Source organism: Pristiophorus japonicus, chromosome 14, assembly GCF_044704955.1.
Source record: "Pristiophorus japonicus isolate sPriJap1 chromosome 14, sPriJap1.hap1, whole genome shotgun sequence".
Lineage (NCBI taxonomy): Eukaryota > Metazoa > Chordata > Chondrichthyes > Pristiophoridae > Pristiophorus > Pristiophorus japonicus.
In genome coordinates this window covers 37,736,498-37,759,824 of record NC_091990.1, presented here as the reverse complement: position 1 = coordinate 37,759,824, position 23,327 = coordinate 37,736,498, and the positions used below count along the sequence as shown (strand labels likewise).

The 23,327-nt window shown below is 40.2% G+C and overlaps 1 protein-coding gene across 3 annotated transcripts in view; it reads right to left on the bottom strand.

The window, feature by feature from the left end:
- akirin1 (akirin 1) overlaps nucleotides 1–20,510 on the bottom strand; it is a 29,042-nt gene extending 8,532 nt beyond the window's left edge. Inside the window, exons 1-5 of one of the 3 annotated variants that reach the window (XM_070899179.1) lie at nucleotides 19,999–20,510; nucleotides 16,961–16,999; nucleotides 8,037–8,180; nucleotides 4,223–4,354; nucleotides 1,450–1,521 (exon numbers count right to left, since the gene is read on the bottom strand). In XM_070899179.1, the coding sequence (XP_070755280.1) occupies nucleotides 1,450–1,521; nucleotides 4,223–4,354; nucleotides 8,037–8,180; nucleotides 16,961–16,999; nucleotides 19,999–20,194 (583 nt within the window). In that variant the 5' untranslated portion in view covers nucleotides 20,195–20,510. The remainder of the gene's footprint in view (nucleotides 1–1,449; nucleotides 1,522–4,222; nucleotides 4,355–8,036; nucleotides 8,181–16,960; nucleotides 17,000–19,998) is intronic. The other 2 variants (XM_070899181.1, XM_070899180.1) reach the window with 2 other exon arrangements.
- Between the last annotated feature and the right edge of the window lie 2,817 nt (nucleotides 20,511–23,327).

Genomic DNA, 23,327 nt, shown 5'->3' with positions numbered 1-23,327 from the left:
TTGCTCTACAATAACTTGCTGACCAATGCTCAGTTTGAGTTCTGCCAGAATCACAGCGCTCCACCCTTGGCGCAAACATGGAAACAAGAACTGAATTCAAGAGGCGAGGTGAAAATGACTGCCCTGGACATCAAGGCAGCATTTGACAGAGTGTGACACCAAGGCACACTGGTAAAACAGAAGTCAACAGGGATCAGGGAGAAAATTCTTCAGTCGCTAGAGTCATACCTGCCACAAAGCAAGATGGTTCTGGTTGTTGGGAGGCCAATCTTAGCCCTAGGACATCATTGTCGGAGTTCCTCAAGGCCTAACTTTCTCCACCAGCTTCAACGATCTTCCCTCCTTCATAAGCAAGACTGCTGATGATTGCAATGTTGAGCTCCATTTATCTATCCTTAAATGAAGCAGTCCATGCCTACATAACAAGACCGGGCAACATCCAGGCTTGGGCAGATAAATGGCCAGTAACAAGTGCCAGGCAATGATCACCTCCATCAAGAGAGTGTCTAACCATCTCCATTACATTCAATGGCAGGAGCATCAATATCCATGGGGTCACCATTCATCAGAAACTTAGTTGCAGCAGCCTTATAAATGCAGTAACTAGAGCAATTCAAAAGCTGGGTATTCTGGTGAGCAGCTATGTGTACCATCTACTGAATGCATCGCAGCAACTCGCCAAAGGTTCTTCAGCAGCTCCTACCAAACCTCCCTCACCTAGAAGAGCAAGGGCAGCATGTTCAAGTGAGCATCATCAACTCCAAGATACCCAAGTCCTGACTATCCTGATTGCATATCGTATTTCACTAATCATAGCTGTGTCAAAATCGTGGAACTCCCTAACCAACAGCATTGTGGGAGCACCACATGGACTGCAGTGGCTTAAAAAGGTGGCTCACCACCACCTTCTCAAGGGCAACTTGGGATTGCCAACACCTATATCCCAAGAATGTTTTTTTTTAAATCACGACATATTTTGCACTCATCACACTGAACAGACTTTTAACCCTTCAGTCCTGGTTAGGTTTAACCACAAGTCTAGGAGCTGAAAGACCAGTGTCTAACCCAATGCACATCACTAAGGATCTTAATAATTGAACATTATTTGATTGAAGTCTGAACTGGCTGTTATACAAACCATGGACAGCATGCACAGAAATATCAGTAGTGCACTGAGACCAAGAGCTGGTAAGCAGTTTATATTGCCGGTAATGAATACAAATGTATTAAATTGCTTTTAACCTTTCAAACAATTAGGAAAGGGCAACTAAAAAGCAAACCTGGATCCACAATGTAACATTGTGAATCTGATAAGCAGATCTTCATATTTAGGGTCTAAATGACTGACAAAATGGTTAAATGCAAGTCGAATTGCTCTTTCTATTATCCCCTCAAAATAGTCTCCAATTTAATTAGGAATTTTTAAGCCTACAGGAAGTCCACACTTACAGCTGGCAGGTCGTTCTCCATATCGTCTCATAATCTGGTCGTGTGTGAATTTCACAAAAGCATCATATTGTTCTGAAAAAGAAAAGCATTTTATAAATATTTAAAGTAACTATCCAACTTAATTCTGATATTGCAAGAATACCGTTGGGAGTTTGTTCTTCAAAAAATTCTTGATTGAAATGAATCCAATAATGTTAAAGTGTGCTGTGTACACAAGCCTGTATTATTCCATCCAATAAAATGGTTAAGTTTGTAAGGGTCTTTTTTACATTTGAAGTTTATACTTTTTGAACTATCAGGGATCATCATGGCAAGGCTTGTGAAATGATTTATTGGACCAGATTTGCTTTGTACCACATTTAAATATTAACATATTTTCATCACATGCTGACATCATACTCATGTATGAGTAATCAGACTAAAATCATCCATAGGGATCAATGTTAAGTGTTCTCCACACCAGGTCAGTTCACATTGAGCACTGGTTCTAAAATGGTGTACACAAGGCCTGCCCAAGTGCAATTATGAGGACCAGAATTAACTTTTTTTTTTTAAAACTTGAATGATGCAGTGGTTCCTCCCAATTAGCTAGAATCAACATCAAGCCCCTCTCCTCAGCAGAGGTATGCACATGTTAAACATTTTCTCCAGGAGCACTAGGTGACAAGTGGGTTGGACAACTGCACAGATAGAACTCAAATAAAAAAGGGAGCAATTATGATTTTTAAAGTCACGCCCACCCCAGACAACTTATTTGATGCATGTGGGTCATGGAACAAGACACAATTTCTCCTTTAAACCGTAACCAATTTCTACCTCTCTCCCTCCAAGCACCTTCGTAGCCCACACTAGACCCCGACATGGCAGAATGAATGCTGCATGAAATGGGAGGGAAGAAAAAAAGATTGTTTGTTGACGACCCAAAAAGGAAGAGTAAAAAAGAGCTAAGGAGCAGAGGAAGAATAAAAAAGCAAAAATGAAGTACTTTGCTGATCCCATAGCTGGAAAGACTTGTAAAGCTCAAATTTTTGGTGGAGCCCAGCCCTAAAAACATTAAGAAGCATCAACTCAAGATAATCTGAACCTACCTGTAGCAGTATAGTGTACAGATCCACAAGACTACAGATCTGAATTTGAAATTACATATTCAGTCAGAATACTGCACATTAATTTTGTTAACGGAAAGAACCAACTTTCTACATGCAAGGGAAAAAGAGAAAAATACCTTGGGGAATAAAATTCATTTTAACCGAACAGGTGAATGTCCACTTTTCTCAGATTAACTTTGCATTAAATTTGCAGGGCTATGAGGAAAAAGAGTAGGGAGTGGGACTAATTGGATAGCTCTTTAAAAGAGCTGGCCTAGGCATGATGGGCAGAATGGCCTCCTTGTGTGCTATTTCTATGAATTATGGAAGGTGTAAATCTTCATTTATTAAAAGCAGGAATTCCCCAACCCAACTTGATATCAAGTGCGACAGATATACATCAAGAACTTTCTCCCGACACCCTTATGTACTTCCACTCATGCAGATTATATATTACCAGTACAAAATCTAGCGTTAAAAATAGTCAATGATTAAAAATGTCTTTAGCCACAAATATTCAAGGGCCAATCAAAATATTCAAGCATGTTTGAAACACAAACAAAATGGACATAGAGAATCACAAGAAAGCACAATTTTCAGCAGAGGGAGGCTTAATGAAGTTTTGTATGAATATCGGACTTCAAAATTGGAAGTTTCAGTTGATGACACTGACAGTCCCTATCCAGTTGCAACATTCATCTAAATATTACAGCCTAGTTTTTCAGATTCTACCTTAGCAAGGACAGCTACCAAGTTAGGAAATCTATAAGCTTATGTATACAGGCTGCCATTAAAGATGTTGCTGCAATTCAACAAGCTGAGACTTTATACAATGGCAGAAAAAAAAAATCAAAGAGCAAGTTATTATTTAAATGGAAAAAGATTGCAAAGTGCTGCAGTACAGCAGGACCTGGGGGTGCTTGTGCATGAAACAAAAGAATAGTATGCAGGTACAGCAAGTGATCAGGAAGGCCAATGGAATCTTGGCCTTTATTGCGAAGGGGATGAAGTATAAAAGCAGGGAAGTCTTGCTACAGTTATACAGGGTATTGGTGAGATTACACGTGGAATACTGCGTGCAGTTTTGGTTTCCATATTTACAAAAGGATATACTTGCTTTGGAGGCAGTTCAGAGAAAGTTCACTAGGTTGATTCCAGGGATGAGGGGATTTACTTATGAGGAAAGGTTGAGTAGGTTGGGCCTCTACTCATTGGAATTCAGAAGAATGAGAGGTGATCTTATCGAAAAGTTTAAGATTATGAAGGGGCTTGTTGACAAGGTGGATGGCAGAGAGGATGTTTCCACTGATGGGGGAGACTAGAACTAGAGGGCATGATCTTAGAATAAGGGGTCGCCCATTAAAACCGATGAGGACAAATTTCTTCTGAGGGTTGTAGATCTGTGGATTCGCTGCCTCAGAGAGCTGTGGAACATTGGGACATTGAATAAATTTAAGACAGAAATAGACAGTTTCTTAAAGGGGATAAGGGGAGCAGGCGGGGAAGTGGAGCAGAGTCCATGATCAGATCAGCCATGATCTTATTGAATGGCGGAGCAGGCTCGAGGGGCCATATGGGCTACTCCTGTTCCTATTTCTTATGTTATTATATTTAGCCATTTACTTGCACCCTTCCCATCTGGATGCATCTCTCCAGTTAATGAATGATTTTTGTGATGCTCCTACCTGCAAGTTTTGTGTTTAGAACTTGTTCATATTCCTCCCGGATCTTGCTTTCATGGTCTTTAAGCAGGCGCTCACAGATTATTCCAACCTGTCGTAATGTGAACAATGGCTGATCTTTCTTAGATAATGTCCCTAAATTTAAAAAAAAAGGGAGCTCAGTTCGAATACATAAATGCAGTTGATGTCCCACCTGAAGACAAGTTTCTTTTCACCCACTGGCCCATGAATTTGATTTTATTAAAATTAATTTTGGTGTGTTAGCAGTTCTCCCCTTTATAGCCTTAAAAATTGCAGATTGAAATTACAGCAGCAAATTAAGTGAAGCAAATGCTGTTGAATCCAGTTATCATGATTCAACTGAATAGGTGGTTTGCAGCAAGTCAGTATCAACTGTTAAATGGCCTATATAGACTTAAATGATCTCCTCTTTCTTTCTTCCCCACCGCCCCCCTTCACCTCCAAAACTCAGCCAAACATGTGGCTGCCAGAAATGACCACGAAAAGTGAGTAAGTTTGAAATAGCTGCACAAGCATCAGCAGGTAGTTTCTGATGGTGTGAAAGGCCTTAAACCTAGGGCAATATTACAGAATCACTTAAAATGGTCCAGGTTACAGACAAATAAACCAAAGAATATATTAGTCTTTCTTTTTCACAAATGTACCACTCACTTTCAAAGATGTTTTTAAATTGTGCAGAGAGAGAAAAAAAAAAGAAGAGGTATGAAGTGGAATTACTTCTCCCCCTTCTGACAAGATCTAAATGTCTAACATTCAGAGATTCCAGACCCTTCAGTATGGACTTTCTCATTCTTTTCTGGTTATCTAGTCAGCCTGACACACATTTCCAAGCTGTTATGGTTTTTATTCCTGTTAATTCAAATCAGTTTTTGCTAGAAAAAAATTTAATTATCCAGTATTTCAAAGCAAGCAGATTTAATAAAACAGCACAGGAACATTAGAAATGTCATAAAATGGCAAATCAGCTATTGAACTGCATGTGATCCATCTCTGAAGCAGCTGTAGTGGGAGCCAGTTCCCATACCTCCTCTTGCTCACTGGACCCACTTACTTTGGACTCTTCCTCTCATTAGCAGAAGTATCTTTCTGTACAGCTCAACAATGTTCATATTATTCAGCAATCCAGACATCAGGACTTTATCCACAGCAAGTGGATTTTGCAGTCGGAGGCTTCCCATGGGCGAATGCCTCCGACCAGCAGAATATCTACACACTCACCTTCTGCCTCGGGATCCAGAGACTTGCGTTCCCGAGTCTCAACGCGTAGGCCTGCGTTTCCCAGTGACGCGCGCAGTTTCAAGCGCCCCTGGGATCATGTGGGCCAGCCCAACCACAGGAGGGAATCCCCATAAGTATGAATAGAAATACTCCCGCTAGACATCAAATAAATATTACATTTAATATTTAAAACGAATTTAATCTTTTGAAAAATAAAAAGTTACGTTTTAACAGGGCTTTTAATATGTATATGTTTGATAACATTTTTTTTTTTTTTTTTTAAACTCTTACGCTAGATAAAGCAGGCCTTACACCTGCTTTTACCAGGCCTAAGAATTTCGCAGGCGTTCGCTGGGCAGAAGTTGTACAAATAACCAAATTCTCCACCCGAGGAGGCCCTTTTCCCGGGGATGCATGTGATCGATCAAGAGAATTCTTAACAGATTGCAAGTTCCAGGTTTTAGCGCATGCCTAAACCCGGAACTTACGCAGCCCCTGCGCACCTCATATGCGCCTGTAGGGGCCACAAATTACGGCCCAATGTCTGTTGGCAGGTGCAATGGAGAATGTGTGCTCAAATAGAGTCGCTACTTCAAAGTTAGCCATTGGTACTGTCAGATGCAACAGCTTCCACTGTTGCTAGGATTAATTTACAATGCCAAATGAAGCTGCCGATGGAATCTACTTTTAGAAGTAGGCACGAGTCCAATCCACAATTGTGAATTACCAAGGCAGATTATACCATGCTTCAAATTGCCACAACCACTACTCAGAGAATTAGTCATCCACGCTACTTATTTCTGAATGTTACAGACAGAGTAATGCTTCTTAGGTAAAGGGATTTTGTAATTCACCATCACAAACAGCTTCATTTAAATATGCCGTTCTTTTCACGGTCAGTGGGAGGACCCAGAATTTAATGCACCAGTCAACCATCAATGCTGAAACCAGCTCGAATACAACAGTTGCGGATAATGCTGAAGACTATAACGCCGCAAGTAACTGAAGGCTTCAGTATTATGGTTGCACAAGCAAAACTGGCATCAGGCAATTGTGACCTGGAGTCCCAGAGCATCGGACAGCTTTTCCCAAGCTGATGCAAAACATGGTTTCAGGTTTTTTTTTTTGGAGCGTGGAAGCAAACATTCTCACTAATGCCAAGCAAACATTCTCACTAATGCCAGTTCTGTAGCCGAGCTGGGAAAAGTACTTCTAAGTAAAAGAAAAATTGCTGGACAAAAATCAAGCAACATCCTTGCAAACCAGGACAACCTCCCAGCAAAACAAGTCCAACACGTCAAGCTTTTGTGCTTCCAGCCAGCTTTACATTTCAGAACCTTGAACAATAGGAAGGGTGTACCGCATTCAATGCTGATTTTAAACTCAAGATGGTGCTAATTGCAGGAAAAGATGGAATCAACCAAAGTAAAGAGCAAACCGATCAAGGTTACTTTAATGAGCGGATACCACAGCACAGCTAAGAGACTTTGCAGAAACATTTATACAAGTAGAGGAAAAAATACCAAAAAAATTTGGACTATAAAACAATCAAAAAAAAATTCAATAAATGGCAATCCAAATTTTATGAATGAAACAAGTCTGCTGTTAACAAGACGAGGACTTATTTACTATTGCGTTGTGTCTTGGGGGGGGGGGGGGGGGGGTGAGCAAGAGGTAAAAAGGTCAATTAATCTGCACGTGGCATCAAGTTCTTAAAAGTACATTGACTCCAATCAAAAGGTCAAATGAATATACAAAACCAATATCCTTATACAGTATATACTTAGCACTGCATTAAATGTTTTTCTCTTCCACACTTTAAAATTAGATTCACAATGTTCCTTCCTTTAAGCCTTCAGCTGTGAAGAACATTGTAGGTTACCAAACTTCTTCTCCGCAGCTGCCATCACTAGATGAGATGATTTGAGAAGCACTTCTGCAACACTGTTGCCGCTTAACTAACCTTTTCTATTCCGTCCTTCCTCATTAGGTTCTCCAGCATAAGTGTCTCCATTTAGTGGAATGGCGAAGAATTGACAATTCACAAATGGAGAGCTACAAATAAAGCCCAACTCTAACTTGGGTGGCATGTAACATCATGAAATGCTTTATTACTGGAGCTTCCATTGCTGTCTTGGCTTTACTTCATTAAATATTCAAAAAGCATTTTTCCCTATTTGTAGCTGCATCCAAAATAGTAATTTGTTCTAGGTTTGTCATTCTCTGTTTATATATTCATTGATGTGAAAAAGGGACGGTAAAGCTTCAGATATTTATTTCTACAAATAATCAAAGGCTTGATGGGAGAACAGGTTAAGTCTGACTCTGCCGTCATATGGTTGGACATTGTGAAACTTTCACAAGCATAGCACAAACCCAAGACGATGAGACAATGGAAAACACACACAGCATGGTCACCTTCCTGCTGGAATTTCAGCCAGAAATAGGAAACCTTGATCCCCACAACCTATTGGTCTAGGGTAAATGCTCAACCTATTGCACAACTAAAGTAACAAAACTTAATCTAGCAAGAGTACTGGTGCAGATTTCAGAAACATATTTTGGATATCTTACTTACCTGGTGAACTTGGTGCATTTAGTAACAAAGTGTTAGATGACCCCTCAGCAGAACTGTTTGTCTCACTTTGATTAAAACTTCCTTCTAACTGTCTCCTCCATTGGAAACGGCTATATTCTTGCTTGATGTTCTGAAATATCTGTTCTGCAATTTAAAAAAGACAGGAAGTAGAATTGAGAGAGAAAAAAACCTCATGTCACAAGTCCAAAAATCTTTATCCTAAAGTCAAACATTTCACATATTGATACACAGTTAAGAGCATGCTGCAAATAAACTGGAACAAACCACCCAAATTAACATGTAAACACTTAAATTAAAAGCTTTATCTGGAATCAAATCCATATCCCAGGAGTTAGATTGAACGACTCACCGAGTGAGATTTGGGTCATGTTTTCCTCGGACTGTCCCTTTGGTTTCAAAGTTACTACAAGTATTGTATTTTCGATGTCATAGGCACCCTTTTACAACAAGATTTAGCTCTGGTGCATTATGTATACACCATAACAAATTATTCAAATATATAAATTAAGAGGATGATTACTACACAGGTGAACTAAATGATACATTCAGAATATACTCATCTATAGAATTTTACAAAGATGAAGTGAAAACCAGGTGTATTTTATTCTGTCAATATTATTAACTTTCCTGGCTTCCATGCCTCTTTCAGCATTCATACTAGTCCAAATCACAAGTTTCCAGGGTATTCTATACAGCTACCCTGGGACATACCTACATGTGTCATTGGAGCAGCACTTGGGTGCAAGAGACCATCTGAACAGGCACTGCTACATGACAGATGACATTTTAAAGATGGTGGTATAAAGTATACAGTGGAAATGCTCTCCTTTTAAGTTATCTTTTTTGTCACAGACACACACAAAGCAAACATCCCAACCAACCATTATTCACCATGTGCTACAGAATACGATCCAAACTATCACTTTTTCAGCATACAAAATTGTATCTTGGATAACTAACAAATTTAAACACTTATAAACACTCATCATTCACAAAAAACCAGAAGGCATTAATACACTGGTCCATTTATTCTGTTGCTTGCAATTGATTTCCAACAGCTCTTCAAAAGTAAAAATGCTGAAACTACGCAATGGTTTTCAAATTTACTCTGCAGGATCCCTACAAATAGACACATCTGGAGACCCCCTAATCTAACTTCCAAAGGACTGCTTAAGTGTTACGGTTGCTGGAAACAGTAGTTACTATACAGCAACAGAAATATTGCTAGAAAGTTGAAACACAAATTCAGAAAATTTGACCACAAAACACCCTTGAGTGCAGAGACCCAGTTTGAAAACATGCTGGAAAGACAGTAATTTAGTTGCTCATCTAAGCAAACTTCATCTGGGAATTGGGTTAACAGTTTGGGTTAACTTTGTACAATAGAAATCAAACAAAATAGAACCCCTGCACTCACCGAAATATCTAGAAAGATTTTTGGGGGTGCGCAGTAATGCCAGCACACTGCTTCATACTCGATTCCTATATTACTAAATTGCTGATTTCTGGTACAGTCACTAGGAAGAGATGAGTAGAGACCAGGTGCTTCCTTACCACATGGTGGGGTGCTGAGGTGTGGGGGGCAATACTGGTTATTCTTTTACTGCTCTCACGTATCTTCAAGTATTGGTCTGATGCCAGGTGCTAGAAGAGGTCAGTGATAGTGTGACAAGGAGTGTAACAATTCTCACAATAAATCTGGATATCTGCAATTTACAAGCAAATAGCACGTTATTGGGTCTAAATAGGCCCATTTTTCCTCTATACTTCCATCTGTGAAAATTGTGTTTCAATTGCACACATTCATTTATGGCAGTATATGCAAGTGTGGCACATAGAAATCCTGCTTTAACAAGACTTTTCACCTTTGAACCAGAGACTTCAACTCGCAATCTGACTGGGTTCATCAGTCAATGCGTCTAAAAACTGGTTTGACCTGGTTTCCATTTGTTCGTTTTGGGTGGGTGAGGAAACAATGCAAGTTGAATTTCAAGATAGAACCAAAAAAGGCACTAGAAATGGTTTCAACAGCGTGAAGGAATTTAAGAGTCAAAAGCTAGTCACACAGAAGAATGGCTTTTCTGATTCTCAGGGTTCTTGAAGGACTGGCAAAAAGAAACAGGAACCGGGACAGGAAACAGAAACGTGAAAGTAAGATGGCTGCTGTTGATGAAGCATTATCTAGGTGCTTTAAATTACAAAAGAGCTCAGAGTTCAATTTTACGGCTGCTGCTGGATAAAAGCTAAAGAGCTTGCCAAAGAACTTAGCATGGTAAGTTTTTAAAGCATTACATGGATACCTGTGTCACTGGAAAGTGAGACAATTTTGGTTACAAAAAGCTGTGTGGTGAAAAGTGTCAAACCCATTGCTAATGCACGAACTGAGGAAGTGTTGCCGAGTATCACCCCAACTGAATTTACAATTACAGCGAGACCTTCCTTTTCTACTGTACCCTGCATGATCAAAAAGAAGAAACGGTGAGCAGTGGCAAAATTAGAACAAAATGCCTTACCTTGTTGTAGTGTGGTAACCAAATAGGCTTTGAAAAGGCAAAACCTCATGATCAGGAAAAGTAGTTTGGCTAATTTAAATGACTGTCTGGTACCAAGGCCATTGTATACTGGGCGTAAAGCTATATTTTATTCAATTGAGTGGAATGTTTGGTTAACCCATTGTGTCATAGGTTTAAGGTTCAGCAGAGATTTCAAGGAGCCAAGTTCTAGATTACTCCAGGATAGTAATTTCTAGATCACAGTACTACACACTGAACCAGTTGGGGAAAGCTGGAGGGATGGTGTAAAAGGGGAGAGTTTCAGATTCCTGGGAGCACAGGTGAGGCCAGAGAAAGTTGTACAAGTGGGATGACCCACACCTAAACTGGAAAGGCAATCTTGTCCTTGTGGAAAGGCAGTGAGAAAAGATTTAAACCAGTTGGGGGATGAGATTGGGGGGGGGGGGGGGGGGGAAATCCACACTGCCAAAAAGGAGAGAGAAAAAGGACAGATATCCAAATAAGCTTTCCATACACAAATGTATGTAGCACAAGAAATAAAACAAGTGAATCAGAAGCACAGTCAGCTTAAAGCATATGATGTATTAGCCACTAGAGACCTGGCTACAACTGGAGCACGAGTGGGAGCTAAATATTCTAGGCGATAGGATATTTAGAAAAGACAGGGAAATTAAGAAAGGAGGCGTAGCAGCAATATTGATAAATGACAATTACTGTACTACAGTAGAAAGAAGGGAATTGAGCAAGGGTAACTGGGCAGTGGAAACTGTGGGTCGAGTTAAGGGACAGCAAAGGATGGAAGACTCTGGTAGAAGTTGTCTTCAGGCCCGATAGCAGTAACAGGGGATGGGGGAAATGTAGAGAGCGATCAGGGCAGCATGTAGAAAAACAAGTGGCTATCACAAGAGGTTCGGGACAGTTTTCCCAGAATATATGTTCGAGCAGACAGGGGAACAGGCCATATACTGGATTTATTGATGAGTAACAAACGAAAATTAGTCAACAGACGTAAAGGGAATATCTTGCACATAGTGACCATACAACGATTGAATTTGACATTAAGTTTGAGAGAGATAGAAAGAATAGTGATTAAACAAAGGTTGTAAATTCAAACAAGGTAAACTTTGAAGGGATGAGAAATAAATTGACCACTGTAAACTGGGCTGAACTGTTAACAGCTAAGCCTACAAACGGTAGGAAGTATTCAAAGTAGTATTTGGCATAATACAAAATCCGTATACACCTCTAAAAAGGCAATGTTCCACTCATGTAGTTAAGCAACTATGGTCAATAAAAGCAACAGATACTATCAAGCTAAAAGAAAAGGCTAATAAAAATGCAAGAAAAATTTGGAAATCTAGCTATAAAAAGCAAGAAGGATACAAAGAAAGTAGAGTGCAAATAGGGAATATTTTTTTTAAACTTACAAGGGAAATCAAAGCTAGCAATATATTTGAAACAATGAAGTGGAGCAGTAAAGGAGAATGCAAGTCTATTAAAGTTGGATGCAGGCAAGACTATAATAGATAAGGAAATGGCAGACTTGCAAAATGAGTACTGTGTATCTGTTTACACAGTGGAGTAAGAGGATAAAATACCAAAGGCACAAAGGAACCGAAAAGTAAGTCAGAGGGAGGAACTTAGTGGATTTAATAAGTCTTTTTTTTAAAATGGTAATGAATAAAATAAATGGGACTGTAGACAAACCTCCAGAACCTAATTCTTTTACTAACCTGGTGTGGAAATAAATAGATGATGAAATTGCAGAATCAGCAGTCATAATTTTCTACAGGTCTCTAGTGCCAGGTGTCGTGCCTTGGAAAATTGCAATATTTAACAAGGGAGGGGAGGGAGGGAGAAACCAGATAACTACAGACTGTAATTTAACAAATTGCAGGGAAGGCACTGGAATTTTAGAGACAGTGACTGAGCACTTGGACAAGCATCAGCTGATCAAAGTCACCATGGATGTGTGACGGGCAAGTCATGTTTGACTAATCGAGTTTAGTTTTGAGGCATCACCAACAGTGGATAGGAGCATGTCTATGGATGACGTCAGCATGAACTTTCAGAAGGGATTTGATAAAGGTTCCACACAAGAGATTGTGGTTAGGAAAAACTAAGCACACAGAATTGGAGGCAACCTTGTGTCATGGCTTGGGAAGTAGGAGACAGATTAGGGAAAAAGGGTGCAATCTCCGATTGGTAGGGATGTGACAGGTGGTATTCCCCAGGAGCTGTACTGGGGCCTCTGCTTTTCACCACAATGACATGGTGAAAGAACAGAGTTGTATATCCAAGCTTGCAATTGACACAAAGTTAAAAAGGGACAGTAACTGGATGGGAGAAGAAAGTTACTAAAGAACATAGACAAACGAAGAGTGGGCAAAACTATGACAGATGAAGTTCAATGTGGCTAAGTGTCAGGTCATTCACTTTGGATCCAAGAAATATCTAATGGTAAGAGACTAGGAATGACGGAGGGGCAAAAGCATTTAGGATGCACGTAAACAAATCACAAAGCCAATGCAAAAAGTAATCAAAGAGGCTAATGGAACGTTGGACTCTCAAGGAGATTGGAATTCAACAGCGAGGAAGTTATGCTTCATTTGTACAGAGCCTTGGTCAGACCCCATCTGGAGTACTGCTTTCAGTTTTAGGCAACAAATCCTAGGAAAGATATGTTGGCCTTGGAAGGGGTACAATGCAGATTCACCAGAATGATACCAGGACTAAAGGGGTTAAATTAAGAGACAGGTTGCATAAATATCACTTGTATTCTCTCGAGTTTAGAAGGTTGAGGGATGATCCAAATCAAGCTGTTTAAAATTCTAAGCGATTTTGATACGCTCTATTCAGAGAGAATTTTTAAAAAGGGGGCATGACCTTAAAATTAGAACTGGGCCATTTCGGAGCAATATTAGGAAGCATTTTTTCATGCAGTAGTGGAAATCTGGAATTTGCTCCCCAAAAGGCAGTGGATGCTGGGGCAATTGAAATTTAAGTCGGAAATGGATAGATTCTTGCTGGGGAAGAGATCTGGAACAAAGGCAGGTAAATAGAGTTGAAGAACAGACCAGCATTCAAAATATTGAATGGTGGAACAGGCTCGAGACAGATTGGCCTCCTGTTCTTAAATCAGTTATAGCGCTGAGAACCAAAAGGAAAAAAAAATGCAAGATGCAGAACTTGTACATTCTAATGAATTCTATTTTCCAGCATACTTCTAAAATTTTGAAATACAAACTGGTTGCAATTTCAGATACTAATTTTTTTTATTTAAAAAAAAAGGGCCAAATACACACTTAGGGCCCAAGTTTCCACACGATAAAAAAAAACAGGCGCCCCTCCGAGCTCGGCGCCCGTTTTTCGCGCCTAAAAAATACCTCGCGATTCTGGAGCGTTCTGCAGCTCCTTGTCTGCCTGGCGCGGCGCCCAGGGGGGCGGAGCCTACACTCGCGCCAATTTTGTAAGTGGGAGGGGGCGGGTACTATTTAAATTAGTTTTTTCCCTGCCGTTGGAGCGTTCGTGCATGCTCAGTGTAAAAAAAAACATTGGCACTCGGCCATTTTTGTAGTTCTTTGTAGCTGTTTAATTTTTGAACATTTTTAAAATAAAAGCACATTGCCATCAGCACTTGCAGCCTTCTCACTGTCTCCTTCTCCCCTCTTCCCCCCCCCCAACCGCGGGAAGAACGGGTGCCTCCTCCCACTCCCCCGCGGGAAGAACGGGCGCCTCAGGCTGACCAGCATTCTCCGTGCCTGAAGCACTTTCACACAGGTAGGAAGATGGTTTATTTAATCTTTTCTTTGCTTATTCAGGTTGGATTTATTTGTATAATATTTGTAGAAGTATAAATAAGGATTGATTGTAGAATTTAATGACTTCCCTTCCCCTCCCCCCCACCTTGTTCTGGACACCTAATTTGTAACCTGCGCCTGATTTTTTAATGTGTAGAACAGGTTTTTTCAGTTCTACAAAAATCTTCACTTGCTCCATTCTAACTTAGTTTGGAGTACGTTTTCACTGTGGAAACTTTGAAATCAGGCGTCAGTGGCCGGACACACCCCCTTTTGAAGAAAAAATTCTGTTCCAAAGTAGAACTGTTCTACCTGACTAGAACTGCAGAAAAAAATATGGAGAATTGCGATTTCTAAGATAGTCCGTTCTCCACCAGTTGCTCCTAAAAATCAGGCGCAAATCATGTGGAAACTTGGGCCCTTAGTCACTCAGTGCACCAGCACTCAATCATCTCTTTTATGGATATAAAGTTCTCTTATCTACAGCAGTTTATAACCCATTTAAAAACCGTCAGTCCATGTGAACTTAATTGTGACATTTCAACTCTACATCACATTGCTCGATACTACTGCAATCGCAGAATCTCAACATTCAAAGTATACAATTTCTGCTGTCACAGGAACTGAAAGTACCCTCAAAAAGTTAGATAAAAAATTTCAGCCTTTCAGAAATGACTGGCAACAACATTCATGCAAAAAACAGGAAACTCACTCTAGCATGCTCCTTACTGAATGGAAAAGCTCCCAAAAGAACCACAATCGCCTATTATTTTAATGAGCATAAAAAAATAAGAGTAGGCCATTTGGCCCCTCGAGTCTGCTCTGCCATTTAATAAGATTGTGGACTCCGCTCCACTTCCCTGCCCACTCCCCATAACCCTTTATTCCCTTATCGTTTAAAGATCTGTCTATCTCCACCTTAAATATATTCAGTGACCCAGTCTCCACAGCTCTCTGGGGCAGAGAATTCCACAGATTTACAACCCTCAAGAAATTCCTCTCCATTGCTTTTAAATGGGCGGTCCCTTATTCCGAGACTATGCCCCGTAGCTTTAGCTTCCCCGATGAGTGGAAATATTCTCTGCATCCACCTTGTCGAGCCCCCTCATTATCTTGCATGTTTTGATAAGATCACCTCATTCTTCGGAACTCCAATGAGTATCGGCCCAATCTACCTTCATAAGTCAAACTCCTCATCTTCGGAATTAATCTAGTGAACCTTCACTGAACAGCCTCCAATGCAAGTATATTCTTCCTTAGAGACCAAAACTGTATGCAGTATAGGTGTGGCCTCACCAATACCCTGTACAGTTGTGGCAGGACTTCTCTGCTTTTATACTCTATCCCTGCCCCCTTGCAATAAAGGCCAACATTCCATTTGCCTTCCTGATTACTTACTGTACCTGCATACTAACTTTGTGTTTCATGCACAAGGACCCCAGGTCCCTCTGTACTGCAGCAATTTTTCTTCATTTCAATTATAATTTGCTTTTCTATTATTTCTGCTAAAGTGGACAACCTCACATTTTCCCACATTATAACTCCATATGCCAAATTTTTGCTCACACAGCCTGTCTATATCTCTTTGCAGATTTGTGTCCTCCTCACAATTTGCTCTCCCACCCATTTTATATTCTCATCAACAGTTTCTCATTTTCTAATGCAATAATGTAAAAAGTGTGATGTCAGAAGACAGAAAAAAACACTTCCATTCAAGGATATTTTTCAAATGTCACTTTTTTTTAAAATGGGAACTCAACTTTTAGTACCTTTGCACAAGAAACTGATCTGCTGCTCCTCATTTTGCAGCCTATTTTCTCAAACAAAAAGATTTAAATTCTTCAAGCCATTATACTGTTTTGAGGCAACTCTGCAAAGCTTTAGAAATTACCTCGGTACTCCCCTCGAGGGGCAACACAAGAAAACGGGCATCCGTTGCCATTATTATTGGTGGATAGCTATCCATTTTGCTTGCCAGATGCATTATGCTTACATGTTCAAATTGTTCCACATTTTATTCTGAGATATTCGAACATACCAATGGGATTTTAACCTTACAAGGATTCTCTTCCTTTAAAAAAAAGTGAAAAAATTGCCAATTAAAAACGTTTTTTTTATTTTAAAAAAGATTCTTGAAATAGCAACATATGGACAAAACAGCTGAATACCAGTACATTAATGGTACTAATTACTCAGATCTACAATGCACCTGTCTATGAGAAAAATATTGCAATTTTAGACATAATATAATCTGGGTACTGTAGTCCACTAACACTTTATGAATCTGCTTCTTTGACCAACTGCTGAGACTTTAGTTTTAAAAGATGAAACTACAAATTACTGCAAAGAGATAAAGTATGAACGTTAGGGCTAAAAGTTCGACAATCTTGCGCCCGTTTTTTTTGGCGATATTGCGCCATTTTTGCTGAAAAACGGTGAACCGGGAAATTTGTAGTAGTCTTACGCCGGCGGTTTTTAAGTACCGCTAGGGTGCAAACGCCGGTGTGCAAGACTCGAAGTAGCGCTTTTACCAAAAATTTGGCTCATAGCACACCCGTAGTTAGGACGGAAAAAAACGCCAGGGACAAACCTGCGTTGCAGCCCTTGGAACAGCAGTAGGTATGAAGACCTGTAAAAAAGGCAAGTTAAAGTTTTTATTTTTTAATTCTTCGGCTGCAACTTGACAGTTAAGTGTCTAGTGAATGCCGTGATTTTTTATTTTACTTTACTTTTATTTTTTTTTTACTTTTTTGCAATCCCAAAGCCCCTCTCGCAGCGGTATTGGCCTCAGAAAAGTTGCAGAAAATTTGCGGTTTGCGCCACGAACCCTCATGCAATGCCGATTTTTACCGCTGGGCCCAAATTTTAGGCCTCGTAGCGGAGTGATAGTGGTATTTTTCGCCAAAAATACCACTATCACCAAAAAATGAATTTCTAGCTCTATAACTAATTTAAAAAGGAAATCCAGCTTCTTAGGTACTGTTTTCTCCAAACACATACTTGACCCTTTAAACAAAAGGCTCAAATGAAACAAATTGGCACAATTATGTGGGAACAAAATTGAGCGAATCTTCCTGGATAAATCAACATTTAGACAACTGAATTTTTAATGCTGCTTTCTCAATGGATTATTATAAACTCAAAATATCCCATTATGTGATCTCATTCCAGATACAAATCCATCACCAACAAAATTGTACACAACACTGAGCATTTTCCAATGACTTCATGCCAGCACATTAAATGTTAATGTTATGCATGCGCATGACATGATTTATCATTTAGTCTTGAATTATTATAGCCTTGTAGTTCTCTCGTCTTTATTGTTGCCTGAGCCATCTTGCTTTCTCTTATCTCCCAAGTCTGTCATCCTTGCTTTAATGTTAAGTTTGATCTCAAATGAATCCTCTATTTTAACTGGAGATCCCAATATTGTTTTGGCTGCTGATCTAGAGGTCTCTGATGAATTGAAACTGTTGATTTCCCTCTGCCCATTAAGCATGGAAAACATTGTAGCCTGCTAGTTAGTAAAAGTGATAAACCATGTTCATGGAGCTGTACAAGCTTCTTCAGACAGAACTATCAACTCTTCCTCTAACTTGGGATTGCAAGCAATAGCAATTACTTTTGGAGCTCAGAACATTACTGTATATTAAAAAGAACACTTTCTAAAATGCTGGGAAACTCAAATCCAGGATACCAAAGAAACATTCGGTAGGAAAAAAAAACACTCATCCAAGCAGTTTGACATAACTTGCATTTATATAGTGGCATAACATAAAATAAATCCCAAGGCACAAAGAAACAGAACACTAAACAGCAAATATAACAACGGTCTATGCCAGCATAGAAAAATTAAATTGTAAACCAGTTTCAATTCATCAGAGACCTCTAGATCTGCAGCAAAAACAATAAAGACTGTAAAGAGTACTACAAGGCTATAATTCAAGACTAAATGATAAATCACATTATGTCCATGCATAAAATTAATATTTAATGCACTGGCATGGATTCTGGGAAATTCAGTGAAATGACATTCCCAAAACAATGAATACCATTAGTGAATTTCCATACAGTAGATCAAAAGTGCATTTAAAAAAAAGTTTATGCTCATGAAAGAATGTTAGTTCTGAGAAACAGATGTAATTTGTTTTAGGCCCCAAGTGTCAGCATCAAGCACTCTCAAGTCAGTCACAGCACAGGTGCAAAGTAAAGCTCTCTACTCTGCTCCAATAATGCTAACAGTGCAACATTCTCCTCTACATCCACCACCCAGTCAGAACTTTAGTGAATTTGGGTGTTGGGAAATGTGCGTGGTGGGTGTCATGGCCACTAGAAAACAGGCCATTTGGCTCATCAAATCACCAGCAGTGTTTTCTCCCAGATAATTTTGGAGCATGAATGCAATAGTCACAGATCAAATTAGATTAGGTGAGCTTGTCACAAATTCAAACTTTAAAAAAATTGCTTTGCAACACCGCATTTTGCAAGCACACCAACTAATCCCATCACTGCCACTTCAGATTTTGCATTCATAAACAAATGATTTACACCTTTAGTTTACTGTGCAAACATGCCAAATGCACTTCTTATCCACACAAAAGCCCAAGTCAGTGAACATATTATACAACACAGTTTAATCACCTGCCTATTAATCATTTTTATTAAAAAAACACCACTCCCCAAAATGTAGCAACTTATTAATGGCACATTTTCAAAACAAAGAAAGCAATATAACAAGGATCAATTGAAATCCTCTAATCTCAGTTTAATGCCAATAATGTACAAGCTTCTTTCTATTATGAATATTCAGCAAGATCTTTGTTCTAAAACGAAACCAAGGCATTTAAAAAAAAGGTATAGCATCACAATTACATAGGTTTTTAAATGAACTACTACCACTATTACCATTTAAAGCTCAGGTTGTAAATGCATTGTATATTTGACTGTTACAATAATAGAATAACTTAGAACAGTAGATTGTCAGACGATTGCAATTTCAATTCTGAGCCGTCTTCTTCCATCAGCTCACAGCTCCTGCATAGCAAATATCAAAATGCACTATCGTAGCAATAAAGAAAAAGGTTATAATTGGTTTTACACATCACGAATGCAGTTACGACACCCTGAAGTATAGCCATAATACAATAAGGTTTCGCCAAATGAACCTCTAATTGCTTTGTGGGAGACCTCTAAGATTTCTGTCGCCAAAAAATAATTTTAAATCTCTCTGGCAGCTTCTACAATATTAAAATACTGACATAGGTTTTCTGGCTACTAAACTCCGAGGTATATTTAGCAGCAGCCAAAGACCCCTCCTCTTGCTTAAAAAAAATGGCAGCCATTTCTGAGGGGGAGGCTGTGAAAAAAAAATCAACATTTGCATCGATTTTCGGTTTTATATTGTGCACAATGCAGAGTTGCTTGAACGATGGCAACATCTAAGACTTCTGCTTGCAAAGCCCGCAGTAAGTTCAACAGCAGCGAGGCAGATTGCGAAACAAAGCCTGAATGAATTCCCTAGGAAGCTGCACCTTTTAACACCCTCCCATAATAACCCCGGCTTTTATTGCCATTGTCTGGCTGTGCCCCTGCCCTGCCACCCTCTCCCCTCCCCCGTTATATTACCTGGGGTGAGCCTCTGTGCTGACGAGCTCTCTCCGCCAAAGGCCGCCGGCTCCGTTTTCAGGTACTTCTGGGGCGAAGGTGCTCCAGTGCCGGGCCCGGTTAAAGGCATACACCGCCGCCTCTTGGGGGACTGAGACTGAGGGCTGAGCAGCGCGTCAAACTCGACGCTCCGCTTGAGTGTGGCTCCGCACGCCATGATCCGCCGACACCCGCTCTCCAAACAACCGCGTTGGGCTTTCCCGAAAGGGGGGGAGGGCAGGGAAGGGAAGGCAGCGTCCGCCCGACGGTCCGCTCCGAGGCCCGCCGACCTCAAAACGAAAAATGAGAGTTGGGTTTTTTTTTTAATTAATTTTTTTTAAAAATTTTCCTCCTCGTTTGTTTCCCCCTCACAAAAAAAAAGTTAAAGCTCCACAACGGCAGAGTGAAGCCGCCCTGTCCGTGTGGCGCTTACTCCCTACAGCTTTCGCTTTTAAAGCAGCAAATGGCGTCTCCGGCCAAGCAACCAGCAACAGCCTCGCTCTCAGCGGCCTCAGTAGCGTCACAATGTGGGCACGTCCACTCCCCGCCCCTGCCGGGGGGGAGCAGCACTCACACAAAACCTCAGCACCTCACTCACACTGCTGGCTCAGCAACTACTCCTCATCAAAACTGCTCTACATACTTCTCAAACACTGCATGTGTCGAATACTGCTTCACCGGAGTCAAAGGGACTGCAGTGCGCCGAGTGTAATTCACGTGCGGTCACCTTCCCTTATCATTTCTTGCCGACTATTTGTCTTGAATTAAAGAGACAGTGTCCCCTTTTTAAAAGGCCTGTATTGGATGAGGTTCAGCATCAAAAGTCCCCAAACTCCATCAGGTTTTTTTTTAAAGCACGGTTTCCACCCATCCTTTAGCAGCGATCGCAGCATCGTTACACGATCGTTTCAATAGTTTGAAAATGTAGTGAGAAAATAAACTTTAACAAAACCCCACAGAAAATGCTGCAAATACTCAGCAGGTCAGGCAGCATCTGTGGAGTGTCGACCTGAAACCTTAACTCTCTTTCTCTCTCCACAGATGCTGCCTGACCTGCTGAGTATTTCCGGCATTTTCTGTTTTTATTTCAGATTCAGAATACTGCCGGGACTCCAAGGGTTAAATTATTCTGAGGAGAAATTATACAAATTAGGGCTGTATTCCCTAGAATGTAGAAGGTAAAGGGTTGATCTGTTGGAAGTTTTCAAGATATGAAGGGGAACAAACTATTTCTGCTGGTTGGGGACAAGGGGACATAGTCTAAAAATTAGAGCCAGACCTTTCAGGAGTGAAATTAGGAAACACTTCTATACACAAACGGTGGTAGATGTTTGGAACATTCTTCCGCAAAAGGCAATTGATGCTAGATCAATTGTTAATTTTAAATCTGAGATTAATAGCTATTTGTTAACCAAAGGTATTAAGGGATATGGGGCAAAGGAAGTTATATGGAGTTAGGTTGCAGATCAGCCATGATCTCATTGAATGTTGGAACACGCTCAAGGGGCTTAATGGCCTACTTCTTTTCCTATGTTCCTAAATTTCCAGCATCTGCAGTATTTTGCTTTTATATTAGTGAGAAAATAAAGTTTGCTGGTAGTTTGTTTTAAATATATACTTATTACTTGTTAACTTGCCTATAAAGGGATATTTTTTCATATGTTTTATAAGAAAAACTGTTTAGTAATCACTCTTTTGAGATTTTCTTTTTCAATTTTTACCCTTTTTATTCTGAAAGTGGAATAGCAAGTAAGAATATATACAATCCCACAGCCATCAGCATATCTCCTATAACTTAGCCAAATGGTGACTATTCAAGTGGATGGCTTAACAATAAATGTTAGCAGGCCATTCGAAAGGAAATATTTCGCTCTTTGATTTGATCAATGGAATCTAATCGTACTTTTCTCTGTGAAGCCCTTGTCCTGTCCTCACCCAACATCTGTGCCTTCCCTTGATGGCAATCAGAAACAAGAACTGTGGTTGATTTTTTTTCTTCAAATAGCAATAGCATCTTCAGCAAGGCAATCATCAACTTTAAAGATGGTATTATAGAAGAGCAGCAGTAATGCTACTTACTTTTTTCTCTCTAGAGGAGTATAGAAAGTGCAGGGGTGAGATTAAAAAGGATATCAGGAAAGCAAAAAAGAGCATGAAAAATTATTGGCAAGTAAAATCAAGGAAAACCCAAAGATGTTTTATAAATATATTAAGAGCAAGAAGATAACTAAAGGGTAGGGCCTATTAGAGACTGCCATGTGTGTATGCTTGGGGTTACTATAGTACGCACGTGTGTGCACCCCAGGTAAAAAAGGCAAGCCATCATGTAACGTAATCACTTTGGATCCTAATAAAGCAGAGCCAGGTTTGTACCTGTGTTAGTTTACAGTATTCAGTCAATCGAGTTATTACATACATAATATTTGGTGACGAGGTAACTTAAGAACCTTCTCATGCAAAAAAAAAGAGCACAATTGGAATTCTGGAGAGATTCGTGGAGAGAGAGGACTGGACAGATTGGACCAGTACTTCGTGGCCAACAAAATGAAGGAACCCACTGACACTGTTAGGTGCAGGACGCTCTTCTTCACGGTTTGCAGTCTGAAAATCTATGGACTCATACAGAATCTTCTCTCGCCTGCAAATCTAATGGACAAGGACTATGAGGAATTGTGTGCTCTGGTAAGTGACCATCTCAAACCAGAAGAAGGCATCATCAACTTACGATATCGATTCTATAAGCACATTCATTCTGAGGGCCAGATTGTGTTGGAATTTGTTGCCAACCTAAGACATCTAGCTGGACCCGTGTAAGTTTGAAAATGCATTGGGAGACATGCTGCGGGACTTCTTTGTAATCGGCATCAACCACGAGGTGATCCTGCGTAAGCTACTAGCGGCGGAGACGCTGGATTTGAGCAAGGCCATCACAATTGCCCAGGAATGCATGACGACGGACAAAAACTTAAAACAGATATCATCAAAAAATCGGAACTCAGCAAGAACCGTAAACAAGATTGTATCGTCGTTTGGCAGAGCTGCATATGGCAGGGCCAACTCGACTGCATATGCGAAACCTGTGGCTGCTCAAAGTCCGCCAGCGGGAATGAATCCGATTTCACCGTGTTGGCGTTGTGGGGGCAATCATTGGCCTCATCAGTGTCAGTTTAAACATTACATTTGTAAAGGCTGTTCGAGACTGGGGCATCTCCTGTGCATGTATCCGCAACTGAGCAAGTGTGCTGTGACACACCACATGGAGGATGATGACCAGTATAGTGCGGATCCGGATATGCAATCCGAGATACTAG